General features: G+C 34.8%; 1 protein-coding gene across 2 annotated transcripts in view; it reads left to right on the top strand.

Moving 5' to 3' along the window:
* Abca5 (ATP binding cassette subfamily A member 5) overlaps positions 1-15,977 on the top strand; it is an 80,250-nt gene that overhangs the window by 47,940 nt on the left and 16,333 nt on the right. The window contains exons 19-28 of one of the 2 annotated variants that reach the window (XM_015993851.3): positions 243-444; positions 4,154-4,323; positions 6,484-6,611; positions 7,031-7,168; positions 8,531-8,644; positions 10,483-10,653; positions 11,484-11,597; positions 11,947-12,081; positions 12,815-12,889; positions 14,232-14,323. In XM_015993851.3, the coding sequence (XP_015849337.1) occupies positions 243-444; positions 4,154-4,323; positions 6,484-6,611; positions 7,031-7,168; positions 8,531-8,644; positions 10,483-10,653; positions 11,484-11,597; positions 11,947-12,081; positions 12,815-12,889; positions 14,232-14,323 (1,339 nt within the window). Of the gene's footprint in view, positions 1-239; positions 445-4,153; positions 4,324-6,483; positions 6,612-7,030; positions 7,169-8,530; positions 8,645-10,482; positions 10,654-11,483; positions 11,598-11,946; positions 12,082-12,814; positions 12,890-14,231; positions 14,324-15,977 lie in introns of both variants that reach the window. The other variant, XM_042283043.2, reaches the window with a different exon arrangement.

The following is a 15,977-nucleotide window of genomic DNA, read 5'->3' as shown; positions in this document are numbered from 1 at the left end:
ATCTTGTGTGGTATGGCAAAGAGTGCAGCTGGAGCTATGTAGTACAAGATGAGAAGTTCATGATTGAAACTTAGCACTTGTTCAACTTGAATAGATGTTGACAAAGTGTAGAAGAGTTCCATTTTTGTTCCACATCACTTCCAGATTCATTCTGTAAAATTGACATGTCTTAGTTTTTAATCTTTCTATTCCAAACATATTCCAGAATTTTTATTTCTTTGTTTACTTTTATTGGCAAGTAGATTATAGCATATTTACACAGCAGCCACTGGAGGAAGAAATGGACTCAAAATCTTTTGATGAAATGGAACAGAGTTTACTTATTCTTTCTGAAACAAAAGCTTCTCTAGTGAGCACCATGAGCCTTTGGAAACAGCAAGTGTCTACAATAGCAAAGTTTCATTTCCTCACATTGAAACGAGAAAGCAAATCAGTGCGCTCAGTGTAAGTGTAATTATCATTCTTCTGAAAACTTGTCCTTTTGAGGTTGCAAATTGGATTTGCTGTCTGAACTTTTAAATAACGACATGTACACAGCTTTGTAGTTTTGAAAGGTTAAAATGACAATTTCACGGTATCAAAAGGTACAGTAATTTTATCACAGACCCATTATACTTTATTTTTTATTCAGATTGATTGATTGATTGAGACAAAAGTCTCACTGTGTAGCACTGGCTGGCATGGAATCACTATGTACACCAGGCTGGCCTTCACCTAACAGATATCCACCTGTCTCTGCCTCCTAATCCCTCTGCTGGGATTAAAGGTGTTTACCACCAAGCCAGTTCCTGTACTCTTTTTATCTGAACTTGTATCTGTTGTCTTATCTTTAAAATGATGAAGTGACAAGTAATACTATCTAATGTCTAATTTTTGAGTTTTGCCATTATATTTAAATTTTATTTTTTACTTATATCTTTTCATAATTTTCCATTCATTAATTTTTATAATTGTTTTTATTAAACAGCAAGAAAGTTAAGTTTTATCCCTGTTTATCAGATGAAGAAAACTGAAATATAAAGAAAGCCATTTAGCTAGTAAACCTAGGATTTAAAAAATTCTCTACATAAATTTATTCTCTCTCAGTTAATACCCCTTCTTCTCATTCTGATAATGACCTTGGAAAATTATATTTCCTGCTTTAATATACCATATGTCTGTCTTGTTAGAGCCAAAATGATTGTAGGAATAAAATTTAATAACAGTTCAAGCTAAACATTAGAGCATTCATAAATGTCTGAAATATTCTGGAGTTATTTGAGGTTTTGACCAAATTTATTTAGTATCAAACAAGTGCTAGACAAGCATCTGATTTGTTTCTATATCACTTGTCCTGAAAAAAAAAATGTTTATTTAAGTCAGCATATTTTAATTTTATTTAGTTGAACATCATTTTGATAATACATTCTCTGGAAAACAATGAAAGTGACTTAATTCAGATTGCTGTAATAAAATTTTATGAACTGGGTGGTTTTGGCGGTTAGAAGTTGGGGATCCCAAGTGTCAGCATAATAAAGGCTCTTTTCTTTTTTTGAAGAAGGATGCCATTTAGTTGCATGCTTTAGTGATTTCTTTTTTTGTTTGGAAAGAACATGCAAACCAGCACACTAACACGTGCTTGTTGATGTTACTTTTAAAAGGGTGCTAATCCCATCATAAGGGCCTTATCTAATTTGCATTGCTCTCCAGAGTTCCTGTCTTCAGATATCATTAGACTAAGGATTAGGGCTTCACTATGTAAATTTGAGGGGACACAAACATTGAGTTTAAGATAAAAATGTTGTATGGTCAAATATACTAGGAACTGTTTCTTATAATTCTTTCAAAGGATAGTTAACATGTAAGAACATCATGGAAATTATTTTTCCAGTTTTGTAATATAAAATTTTAACATTAACCTGAAGCTTCCATATATTCTTGTCATGATTTTTTTCTTTCTTTTTTTTTTTTTGTGGGTAGAGATAAATCAATAAATTTTATATTCAGTTTTAAAAAATGCAATAAACATTTCATGATATCATTACTAGGATAACGGAGTCCCAGGTGACACAATATCGTAGGTTCCTGCTCTATAATAATCAGCACATGACATAGAAATGCTAAGAGGGAAAAAAAAACTTCACTCCTGAACTTTCTTTCTTTTCATTTTTTTTATTAAGAAATTTTCTATTCACTTTACATATCAACCACAGATCTCCCCTCTTCCCTCTTCCCATCCCCCAGCCTTCCTCCCCAACCCACCCCTCATCCCCACATTTTCCAAATCAAGGTTTCCTATGGGGAGTCAGCAGAGCCTGGCACACTCAGCTGAGGCAGGTCTGAGCCTCACCCCCTGTATCAGGGCTGTCACACCCTAGGCATTGGGCTCCATAATGCCTACCCATGCACCAGGGATGGATCCTGATCCCCCTGCCTGGGGCCCCCCCAAACAGTTCAAGCTAAACAAATGTCTCCCATATCCAGATGCCTAGTCTAGTCCTATGGGTCTCCATAGCTATTAGTCCACAGTTCATGGGTTTCCACTAGTGTGGCTGGTCATCTCTGCACGTTTCCCCATCATTATCTCCATGTCCTGCCCATAGAATCCCTCCTCTTTCTCATTGATTGAATTCCTGGAACTCAGCCTGGTGCTCTGCCGTGGATCTCTGCATCTGCTTCCATCAGTCACTGGATGAAGGCTCTATGATGACAGAGTATTCACTAGACCAGGCACCCTATCAGTAGTCCAAGGTGGGGTCATCCTTGTAGGTTCCTAAGAGCTTCCCCGGCACCCTGCCTCTTCCTAGTCCCATGATGTCTTCATTTATCATGGTATCTCTTTCCTTGCTCTCCCACTCTGTCCCTGTTCCAGATCGACCCTCCCATTTCCTTATGTTCTCATCCCTCATTCTTTGCCCTCCATTCCCTCCACTTCACTCCCAGTTTGCTCATGTAGATCTCAGGGCAATCTATGTGTCTCTCTTAGGGCCCCTCCTTGTTAGCTAGCTTCTCAGGAGCTGTGGGTTGTAGTCTGGTTATCCTTTGCCTTACACCTAGTATCCACTTATGAGTGAGTACATACTATGTTTGTCCTTCTGAGTCTAGGTTACCTCACTCAGGATATTTTCTGCTAACTTACAGATTTAGATTTCAATACAGCATGTTTTGAGGGATGCTGATTTTACAATATTTAAAATAATTTAATGATTTTGTTTATTTGGTTTTTGAGATAGGGTTTCAAACAGAGGTTGCTCTCAAATTCTGAATCCTCCTGCTTTAGCTCCCCAAAGACTGGGATTATATGAGTGTATTACCATGCTCAGCAAAAATGGTTTTTAAAAATACAGGTGGTTTAACTGGAAGTTAAAAATTATTAAATAAGTGTGATGATCTAAACTCTTGCTACTGAGATACATTATATAATCTGTAGGTACTTTATAGGACAAGTAACAATCTCTATGATACTACAATGTCCTTTTGTACTACTATATATTCATGGTACTACAATATGTAATGTAATATAGTAATGTGCAGGTATGTGCATAGTATAATATGCATCTTATATATTATGGTTTGACAATATCTCAGTGAACCAGCAGCAGTTAATGTAATTAAACTGTGATAAGGATGAAAAATTTTAAATTGTAGAGTTTTCACTGTATTTTGATTTTCTTCCCTATACTTACAATATTTTTGTTAGGGTATGAAAAGTAAATGGCTAGAATAGAGTCCGAGCAAGAAACCCTTCCATCAGGAATATAGAAACATAAACATTATGGCAATACTTAGTTCTTTAACAATTTTATGTTTATATATCCTATAATTTAAGAGGGAATCTGGTCTCAATATACTTTTATAACTTTTTCTTCTCTTACTTAAAATTTAATAATCTTTATTTTTGATATCCCATTTAGCTTTTTCTCCAATATTTGTATCAGGTCAGTTTTGGAAATAGACTTTTAGGAAGTTTTTCTTTTTCTTTTTCTTTCTTTCTTTCTTTCTTTCTTTCTTTCTTTCTTTCTTTCTTTCTTTCTTTCTTTCTTTCGTTCATCTTGTTTGGTTGTTTTTGTTTTTTAATTGTCTGAATATCAAATTTATTTTATAGTGAAGGAAGATCTTTGATAGATTTGTATGTTAATGTATTTTAAGCTATATTATTATTTTTTTCTTGCAGGTTCCTTCTGCTTTTAATTTTTTTTGCAGTTCAGATTTTTATGTTTTTGGTACATCATTCTTTTAAGAATGCTGTGGTTCCCATCAAACTTGTTCCAGATTTGTATTTCCTAAAACCTGGAGATAAGCCTCATAAATATAAAACAAGCCTGCTGCTTCAAAATTCTACTGGTGAGAGTGTGTGAAGGTCTGTGAATGTGTGTTGGTTGGGGATGGGGGTGAAGGGTTGATGGAGTTCAGAGTAAAGCAAGCATGATCTGTCATTGTAAAATCTAAGTTAAATGTTTATCTTAGTGATACTTAATAATATCAGAAATAAAGTTTCGTTTTAAATGTAATTGGCAGTTTTTAAAATATTCTAATTTATACTGCTTATAATTATTAAATTCTTTTTAAAAACAGTAATAAGTTCCTACTAACATGTTTTACCTCATAGTTCATGATGAGCTTAATGAACTTGAGGATGTAAAATTTTCCCTAGCAAGAGTTATAGTATGCCGGGCGGTGGTGGCGCACGCCTTTAATCCCAGCACTCGGGAGGCAGAGGCAGGTGGATCTCTGTGAGTTCGAGGCCAGCCTGGGCTACCAAGTGAGCTCCAGAAAAGGGGCAAAGCTACACAGAGAAACCCTGTCTCAAAAAAAAAAAAAAAAAAAAAAAAAAAAAGAGTTATAGTATTTATACATACTCATTGAGATATAATGATTCATCAGGAACTATTTAAAGAATTAGTTATAAGTAAAAAATAAACTTTACTAACATATAAATACCTATACTTGAATATCTTAAGTTTGCCATTGATAATTTTGTATTTACTATTTTTATTCTTACTGTATAATTGGCAAAAAGGTTTTTTTCATGTTTTTATGGACTTGAGCTAATTTTAAATTAGGATTCTAAGTTTTCAAAATATTAGAACTTAGTAAAGAATTTAATTTATTTATGATGAGATTTCCTATAACACCTGCTTACATAAATAGCCTGTAGTCTGAAGACTTGCAGAAACTATGTTACTTTAAAGTCATTACTGTTAAAATACGGTGCTAAGTATGATAATCTTAATCTTTTCTGAAAATGATGCATTTAGCATGGACAATCTCTCCAATTAGGAGATATTTTAGTTTACTTTTTTCATTTAAAAATCTTGTCTTCAGTTTTAATATGAATTTTATGTAGCTAGAATACAATACTTTGTGAAATCTCATATTTTTTATGTATATCTAAAAATTATATTCTCAAATCTTTCTGTTCTTGCTCTGTAGAAATTCTAATATTTTCAGTATTTGTCTCTTCCATTAATTTCTGTAGTATTGTTTCTTGCTTTTGGATCTGTACTCACTGGTCCAAAATGAAGCTTATATGCGTATTTGTGTCTCTGTGTATGTGTATTTATATGTAACATATATGTATATACAATACACACAAGCACGTGCACACACACACACGCACACATATGCACACACACACATATTAGATATTTTCTTACCCTTCTTCGAGAGTATAAGTTACATGGTTACATCACATGTAGGGTAGCTCTTTTCTTGAATATACAACCACTCCGGTAGTTAAGAATTCAGTTAAGGTCCTTGGTTAGGAGAAAATTTTGTGTCATGAAGCTGAAAAGCATCATTCTTTATGGCACTCATGATTGGTACTCAATCTGCCTTGTCATTATGTTCAGTTACTGAGAGTGTTTGGTTTTGTGAGGTTTGGGTTTCTTTGTAAGTCACAAATGTTTTGGTTCCTGGCTTTTGTGGTGATAGAGCAGGAGTGCTTCCACTCATCAGACATGATGCTATACATTTAAACACAAACAGGTGTCTTTTTTTTTTTTTTTTTTTTTTTGGTTTTGGGCTGTTTAAAGAATGTAGGTAGAAGACTGATTTTTGTGCTTGGCTACTTGCAATTGAAATTATCAAATAGATTATTTTCACTCTTTAGTCAAATTTCATGATAACTTTTTCTGTTATTAATATTTCTGTAGGCAGCAGATAAAAGTTACACAATTACCAGGTTCTGTTCAAAGCCTTGCATATGTATTCTGTCATTTAATTGTCACAACCAATGTCCTTATAAAGTAGTTATACTTACTTTTGACAGAGGAGGAAACTAAGATCTAGAATATCCTTGTAACTTTTTAAAGGATATATCGTGTAAGTGGTACAACTTGGGTTTGAATCTTGTCCTACTGACTACAGAGCCAATGCTCTTCCCAATATCTAGGCTGAAGATAAAAGATCTCCTTGAAAGAGCATTATCTCCTAATGTTATTAAAAGTCTATTACGTATCTTACTTAAACTAATTCTTTTTTATTCTTATTTTCTAATACCAGACTCAGATATCAATGATCTTATTAACTTTTTCACACATCAGAACATAATGGTGACAATGTTTAATGACAGTGATTATGTATCTGCTGCTCCCCATAGTGCAGCTTTAAATGTGGTGCATTCAGAAAAGGTACGAGTATTATACGTGAGTACTCATTTAAAAGTTATAAAATATTAAAATGGTTACTCTAAAATTAATTTGCTAAACTTATCCTGTTAGTCATGAATTAGAGTATATTTTTAGATATAATTAAAAACAATTCATTTTTTTTGTCATAGTTTTATGCCCTGGTAAGTGACCAGTAACATTTTTTTATTTTCATATTATATTTTTGCTTAAAATATCTGCATATTTAAAGCTAGGTTATCATACTTGTCATTATTTTTCCTATCCCTTGTTGAAACAGATTTTTCACAGTATCTAATAATATTTAATTAATTAAAATATTTAATTAATCTAATAAGGTTAGTTAGTAAGAAAAGTTTGGTCCTTAGTGATATTAGTATGCTTATATAAGTAATGTATTAACTCTTCTCTTTAAATTGTAGGACTATGTTTTTACTGCTGTTTTCAACAGTACTATGGTTTATTCTTTACCAGTAATGATGAACATAATTAGTAACTACTATCTATATCATTTAAATGTGACTGAAACTATCCAGATCTGGAGTACCCCATTCATTCAAGTAAGCAAACATATACAAAGATGAATTCATATGTGGAAATTTCCAAAAGTTAAAAGTTGAGGTGGGGAATTCAGGAGTCTCCAGGATTAGTTTGCTTCAAATCCAGAGCAGCTCCATTTGATGTTGATAGGTTTGTGAATCCCTGATATATTAATTGTAGACAAGAAATGAACATGGCTTAGTATTTTTTTGGGAAAGGTCTGGTATCTAGTTACTGAGATATTGAAAGAAAGCTTAAGAAGTCACACAGACAACCATTTTTACTTCAAGTAGATGTCTTAGTTAGGCTTTTTTATTGCTGTTAAGAGACACCATGACTACAGCAACTCTTGACAAAGAAAACATTTAATTGAAGTGGTAGTTTACAGTTTCAGAGGTTCAGTCCATTATCATGAGGAGGAATATGGCAGTGTACAGGCAGACATGGAACTGGCTACATCTTTACCAGAAGGCAGCAGGAAGTCGATTAACTGTCACACTGAGTGAAACTTGAGAAAAGAAACTTCGAAGCCTGCCCCCACAGTGACATACTTCCTTCAACAAGACCACACCTACTCCAATAAGGCCACATCTCCTAATAGTGCCACTCCCTTTCGGGGCCATTTTCTTTCAAACCACCGCAGTAGCAAAATGTTGAAGGCCAGGGACAACAAGACACTATGTACTGTTTCTACATCATCTGATGAAAAAGTGAGCCAGGGCACTTGTTAGACATGTAGATTGTGTCCTAATACATAGTACCTTTCCTGTTTAATAGAAAGGGTGGAGTTGAGTCCAGGATTTACTCTTAGAATGCTCAAGGCACTGGGTTTGGTCTCTAGCACAGAGACCAGTGTGAACAAGGATAGAGAAATGGACTTGTTGAGGCTAGAGGATAACACCAAAAGCAACCTAAGTCTCAGGTCATCTGCATTTGGATGTCAGCTACTTTCTGGACTGCCTGGGAAAGTTAGCTGACTCTTAGGGTAACAAGGGACATAGGAGTTAAAGTTACTCTTGTCTGGGAGATGTTCTTGATTCATTAGGAAGATAGGCTTGGATATAGCTTTTCCCAAAGGAAAAAAGGAAGGATCAAGATCTTATTTGACACAGTCATGGAGGTGTTTACACAGTCACTGGAAAGTACCAGAGATCATTCTTAGGTATTATCATTGCATCTGGCCATTGGTGGATATGCTAATTGTTTATTACACATACTAATTAGTGGCAGATTTTGCAGTGTAGTCTAGCACTTCTTGTTAATAAACCTGTTATTTGTCCATACCCTGGGTAGATATCTTAATGTCTTTCTTTAGAGATTTAATATTCTAAGGTATTCTAAAGTGATTCTCAGATTCCTTTTCTATTGTTTTTACCTTTCAGGAAATTACTGACATAGTTTTTAAAGTTGAGCTGTATTTTCAAGCAGCTTTGCTTGGAATCATTGTTACTGCAATGCCACCTTACTTTGCCATGGAAAATGCAGAGAATCATAAGGTAATTAATCAGACAAAAAAATTACAAGGTTCTGTCAAGCCCAAGGACCTGAATTCAACCCTGGAATCCACATGGCGGAAGGAAAGAACTGATTTCTCCAAACTGCCCTGTGATATCCACATGTGCCACATATACACGGGCACACATAGTAAATGTAAAAAAAAAATTTTTAAGTTATGTAAAAAAATAAATGGTGCTGAGATGCCTCAACAGTTAAGAGCACTTGCTTTCCTTACAGAGGACCCTGGTTCAGTTCTGAGTATCCACATGCCAGCTTACAACTGCTGGTTACTCTAGTCCTAGGGAATTCTGTACCCTCTTCTGCCCTCTGTGGTCCCCTGCATGCATGTGATACCGTAAACTCAAACAGACACACATACACATGATTAAATATTTTAAATAAAATAAAAATTTACAGGTATCAATTGCTGCTCGTAAGAAGCCTCATGGTAAACTTTAATAGTATTTAATTTGAGAGTGTCTTAGTTATGTTTCTGTTGTTGTGATAAAACACCATGGCCAAAAGCAACTGGGGGAAAAGGTTTTATTTGGCTTATACTTCCAGGTAACAGTCCATCACTGAGGGAAGTCAGGGCCAGGAACTGAAGCAAAGCAAAGGAACCTAAAGGCAGGAGCTGAAGCAGAAGTCGTGGAGGAAAGCTATTTGCTTGCTCATGACTTGCTTACCCTGCTTTCTTACACCATTAACCTGATCTCTGTTTTTGTGATTTTTGTATTTCAAATGCATGTAAATGGAATTATAGTATGCATTCGACTTTACTTTCTTATTACTGTAACTTCCTAGTGCTTTCTTGAAATTCATGAAATTTGTCTTAGGAGTCTCTGTAGTCCATTCCTTTTTATTACTGAGAACTATTATACGGTGTGGGTGTATCATCGTTTGTGTAACCATTGCTTGTTAAAAAGCATCTGAACTACTGTTGGGTTCCACTATTACAAATACAGTTGCTGTGAATGTTTGCATATAGGTGTTTATATGAACATCGGTGTTTGTTTGAATATGTGTCTGTTCACTGCATGCCTAAAGTACCCACAGAAGCCCAAAGAGGGCATCAGGTTCTCTGGGACTGGAGTTACAGATGGTTGTGAGCTACATATGGGTGTTGGGAATCAAATCTTGGACCTCTGGAAGAGCCGCCAATGATCTTAACCTCTGAGCCATCTCTCTAGTGCCTCATTTCTTCCTAACTAATTTTTTTATTTCTTGTTTCCCATTTCTCACTCTTATTATCTGCCTTCTGATATAATACTCATAGTTATTATGAGTATATAGTTTTAGAAGTAGTACAAATCAAATGAATAGTATTATTAGGTATCAGGATTTGGGAAAGATTTTTACAAAAAATAATGAGTTCATGAGAAGGAAAACTATGCAATTTATTTTAAAAGTATTTAAAATGTTTTCAAATGTATTTTCTTTGCATGAGGTTTCACACATAAACTGAAGTTCTGTGAAAATCCAGAGGCTATTAGGCAGTTTATATGTTCTTACTAGAAATAGCTTTTGAGCATGAGAATCCTTTTCCATTTAAACATCTTCAACATTTATTTCTGCACAGTTTTATATGAACAAGTTTGGCTGTCATTGATGGCATACTCACCATTTCTATGTTACTTTTTGTTTTACTATATTCTGATTGTTAAAAATTTTGTTGAGATTGATACATCTTATAAATGAACCTAATTAAGGTCTAAAATGAATGCATGTAAAGTTACTTTTTTTGTTTTGTTGATTAGAATGAAAAGTTCTACAATAATTTACTTGCTTTTTATTTGTAAAATGTTTAAGATTTTAATAGTTTTTCTCTCTTTTTTAGATCAAAGCTTATACTCAACTTAAGCTTTCAGGTCTTTTGCCATCAGCCTATTGGGTTGGACAAGCTGTTGTGGACTTTCCCTTATTTTTTGTTGTTCTGACTTTGATGCTGGGAAGTTTGTTTGCATTTCATCATGGACTATATTTTTATCCTGTAAAATTTATTGCTGTGGTAAGTTAGCATCAGTTGTGCTCATGATATTTATAGTTAAATATTTCTTAAAAATCTATTTATGTATGCATATATGACAGCTGTCAGGTTAAATAACTTGTGTATTAGCTTTTTAAAAACAAAATGAAGCAAATGTTTGTTATTGTATATGGTACATTTAATTCAATTTTTATTACAAGTGATTTTAAAAAATGCAAGCCACCATTTAAAAATAATTCCTTATAGCTGTTGTGGTCTTTCATGTAGACTACCTACTTGCTTGTATCAGGCACCTAAATACAGTCTTCTTTCCCTGTTCTCACATCTAAACATTTTACAAGAAAGGGATTTATTTTTGAAAAAGACTTGATTTAATTATTGTGCATAATGGTGTGGGTATGTATGTACATGTGTGCTTGTGTGTGTGTGTGTGTGTGTGTGTGTGTGTGTGTGTGTGTCTAGCCCTGGCTGTCTCAGAACTCACTCTGTAGACCGGGCTGGCCACAAAAATCTCAGAGATCCACCCGCCTCTGCCTCCTGGGATTAAAGGTGAGCACTAACACCACCTGGCATTAGAGAGCATTTTACTTGGTATAAAAAATTACAAGTAATGCTGAGGTTAAATTACTTGGAGTTGTATAAAACAGTAATTTAAAAGCATGATTTTTATTGGCTTAGTAGAGTCATAGATTATAACTGTTCAAATAAGCGCAATGACAGTTTTTGGAGTGATTTGTTGAAGAATGAAATTTGAGAATAAAAATTACTGAATATTTTAATATGACCATGATATTTTATATTGTATTATAAACTATTTATATTCTTATAGGACATGCATTTCTGATTTACAGGTTTTTTGCCTTATTGGTTATGTACCATCAGTTATTCTATTCACTTATGTTGCTTCTTTCACCTTTAAGAAAATTTTAAATACCAAGGAATTTTGGTCATTTATCTATTCTGTGGTAAGTCTCACTTTTATTTTATTCCAGTTTTCCAAATCAGCATATGTAGAAACTTTCAGGCATGCTTTGATGATGGTACTGAGTGTGTAATGTATCTTTCCTAAGTAGAGAGAATATGGAGAGAGCTAGCAGTTTCTTCAGTGGGTGTATTGATCTTCCACCTCATCTACTCCAAGGGATGTTGCTCACAGTATATAACAGCTAACAATTATGCCAACATAGTAATGCTTCCTTGGATGCATGTTTTAATTGAAGATCAAAAACATAGTTGATGCCAAGGCACAATTTGTAATAAGTTTATATAAGATTTTAAAATCCTCTCTCACTTATATTCTCACTTCCTCTTTAGACAGCATTGGCTTGTGTTGCAGTCACTGAAATAACTTTCTTTTTGGGATATGCAGTATCCACTGTTTTTCATTACACCTTTTGCATAGCCATTCCAATCTACCCACTCCTGGGTTGCCTGATTTCTTTCATAAAGGTACGTCAGTAATGTTTCAGAAATTTTAAAGTCTGAATATACATTCTTTAATCTTTGATGTCTTGGTTCTTGTACTGAAAATAGCAACAAATATAAGATTAACTGCTTGATTATATAGTCAATACAGGCATTTAAAATGACAGATATTTTCAAGTATGACTTCAGGTTGTCAAAGGAGAAAAACTGTTTACTACATGGTTTCTGATGCTCAATTTGATATGCATAATTAGATATATGGTTTTATTTTTATTTTTAGGAATTTCTCAAGGATCAAGTAATGTGTTCTATAAAATGATGAGAAAAAATTTAAGTGTAAGAGATTTTCTCCTTGAGGAAAACATTAAGGAAAAACATCAGATTAATTTTGATCATGGATCATCCAAAGATATTTTCATTTGATTAGAAAAAAATTAAGCAGTTGAGAGGAGTAGGGGTGATTATGATCAAACTACATTGTATGAAATTCACAAATAATAAAAATGTTATATTAATTAAGCAGTAAATTCATACTTTATGATTGCTGGATAATTCCATTTTTCTACTCTGGTTTAATATGTTTGACTATACTTGCTTCTAGAAATACTGTGTAGTAGTAAGATTTTAAGTTAGACATACCATAGCTTATTAATAGGAACACCTTATTTATAGAGATTGCATGTTTATGACTAATATATATTAAACATTTTAAAGCTAAATATTTGTGTATATGAGTTATAAAAATGCTTTGTTTTAGGGTTCTTGGAAGAATATACCAAAAAATGAGGATGCCTATAATCCATGGGATAAGCTTTTAGTTGCTGTTATAATGGTAAGAAATAACAAAAGCTATTTTTGTATGTTCATGTGTCCTCTTAAGAGTATTTGTAGGGGAAGAGAGACAACTTAGTGATTAAGAGCACTGGCTGCTCTTCCAGAGGACCCAGATTCAATTCCCACCAACACATGGTAGCTCACAACTGTAACTCCTGTTCCAGGGGATTTTATGCTCTCTTCTGGCTTCCACAGGCACCAGGCATTCATGTGGTACACATACATTAATACAAAACAAGCTGGGCAGTGGTGGCTCACACCTTTAACCACGGCAGGTAGAGGCAGGCAGATCTCCGTGAGTTCGAGGCCAGCCTGGGCTACAGAGTGACTTCTAGGAAAGACTCCAAAGCTACACAGAGAAACTCTGTCTCAAACAAACAAACAAAAAAACCCAACTAATACATATAAAATATAAAATAAAATTTAAAAAATTAAAAATGGAACTGTTTATGGTCTCAGGACATAACTCGGTTGTTAAGAATGCTTGTCTAGCATATATGGAGGCCTTGGTTTCATCCCTAGCACAGTAACAACCAGGTGTGATGATATACTCCTGTAATTGCAGCACTTTGTAGGCAGAGGCTGGATGATCAGAAGCATGAAGTCATTCTTGGGCTACATTGTGAATTAGAAAAGAATGACGTGTTTGTGTTTTATTTTTAGTTTTTGTCCTGTTATGTAAAAAATAAGCCTATAAGTTAAGCGTGTTAATGATAGTGAATCTGCATTTTTGTAAAAATGCCTTTCGTTGACCAATTATCCTTAGTTCAATGTACTTGACTTTTCCCATGCTACTAATTCTATTTTAATAGAACTGGCTTCCTCAGAGGAAGAACAAAGTCTTCTGTTGTTCGTGAGACAGGGTCTTAGATAGCCCAGCCTGGCTTGGATTTTATAGTCTTTCTGTTTAAGCTTCCCTAGTGCTGAGATTATAAGCCAGTGACACCATTCCCAGCTAAGCTTTTATACTTGATTATATTTTGTAAAACTGACAGTAAATGAACTTACAGGGGCAGAAAACATATGAAAAATTACTTTATGGGAAATAAAAATTACTTTATGGGAAATAACATTACTTTCTTAGTATTAAAATTTATGACTGGTGGTGCAGTTAGTGGAATAACATAAGCTCTGTGTGAGGCTCCAAGTTCAATCTCCATCACCAAGAAACTAAACGAGAGAAGTTATTTTTCATTATCTTTATTATAACAAACAAAAAACAATTGGATTCTCTCCCCCTTCTTGTTATGGTAAAGTACCTGATCTCTGTAGTCTTGGTTCTGTTGGAAAAGCAAAGAAATGATGATTTAGTCATAAGCTGTTACGTATTCTTCTCTTAGCCCTACCTGCATTGTATACTGTGGATTTTCCTCTTACAACACTATGAGAAAAAACATGGAGGCAGATCAATAAGAAAGGATCCCTTTTTCAGGTTAGTTAATTTTTTTTAACCTAAGTTTTAAAGTTTTGGTAAATTTATAGAATTGTAAAGCCATCACCATAATTTTAAACACCAATGTAATTTTAAAACAATTCCAGTACTCCAAGTAATTATATCTTTTAATAGTCACTCTTCTGTATTCGTTCCCATGCCTCTAGCCCTATGCAATCACTAATCCCGTATATTCATAAAGTTTGCCTGTTCTGAACTTTGTATATTACTGGAGTTATAGATAGCATATAGTCATTTCTTGGTTTTGTTCTTATGCTTTTCTTTCCTTTTTGTGGTGATCCATGGGAATATGAAACAGAAGTCCAGCTGTATAAGCTATACCTTGACCAGACCAAGGGTCAGTCAAGTGGGAAGCCATTTAGCATTTGGTGTTATACAGCTTAATATTCAGTTGTGCCTTGCTATGATTTCCTTGTGCTCAGAATTCTCCTAAAATGTGTATGTGTATGTGTGAACCTCCATCTCAAAATACTTGGATAAAGTCAGGTAGACAGAACCTTCTGCCTCTGAGCTTCTGGTTCCTCTTAAGCATTTGTTTTGTGTATTTGCCTTTTGCAAATATCCTCCCTAAGCTACTTCCTAATAGGGCCAATCCCAAACAAAGCCTTGAAAGGCAGATACCTACCAGACTACCTGCTAGACTCCTTAAGCGCCACCCCCCCCCCAACTGAGGTCTCCCAGGCCAAGTGCCTGTCCCCTAGATGCATAGCTTTGTTTCTTGTGCAAATCAAGTTCAAGTCTTCCCCTCTTTCTCACCTCCCCAGAGCAACTTTTTAGATCAAAGTGGTTTCCCCTCACCAGGTGCTTCAAGCTGTGATGCAGATTGACTAGCTGTCAGGAAACTGGCAGCAGAGGAAAATAGAGACAGTTTAACTCTTAGTGACCTTAGATTTTCCCCACCCCATCACCTGTAAGTTTATAGTTGAACACATTTATCATAGACTCGTAATGCTTTCACCTAACCACAGTAAGGATCTATTTCTAGCACATAAATCCCTTTTCTGATTTATGCCATTTCCTAACTCCACTCTTGTTCTCTCTCCTTTTGGGGTGCAAACAAAAGTTGCCCGGAAGCTTCTGGTGGGGACCTTGCAATCTTGTGTTGTATAGTAAACATGAGGTATTGCTGCTTGGGAAAAGATATAGATCAGTCCCAAGAGAACAAGGGGAGTTGAATTGAGAGAGTTGAATTGGTGGCTGAATGATGGTGGCAGACGAATAAACTGAATTGGGCAAAAGAGCTCTGTGCTTCTGGATTCATTCCCGCACCTATGGTGGAGTCCCTTCTGGGCCCCTGGGATAGTATAATATTAAGGCTGGGCCTTTAATATTATACAAAACCTTTTTTTTTCCCCAAATAAACATTAATGTGTAGTGTCCTTCATACATTTACTGCATGTTCATTCTGGTTCTTTCTTTCTCCCCCCCCACCCCCCTGAGACAGGGTTTCTCTTTGTAGTTTTAGTGTCTGTCCTGGATCTCACTCTGTAACCAGGCTGGCCTCGAACTCACTGAAATCCACCTGGCTCTGCCTTCCAAGTGCTGGGATTAAAGGCATGCACCACTACTGCCCGCATTCTGGTTATTTCTATAATGTATATAAAACATTTTTAAGAAAAGAAATAAATGTTTT

The sequence above is a fragment of the Peromyscus maniculatus genome, chromosome 8 (genome assembly GCF_049852395.1).
Source record: "Peromyscus maniculatus bairdii isolate BWxNUB_F1_BW_parent chromosome 8, HU_Pman_BW_mat_3.1, whole genome shotgun sequence".
Taxonomy (NCBI): Eukaryota; Metazoa; Chordata; class Mammalia; order Rodentia; family Cricetidae; genus Peromyscus; species Peromyscus maniculatus.
Note: the sequence above shows the minus strand (reverse complement) of the source record. Positions and strands in the feature narration are given on the sequence as shown.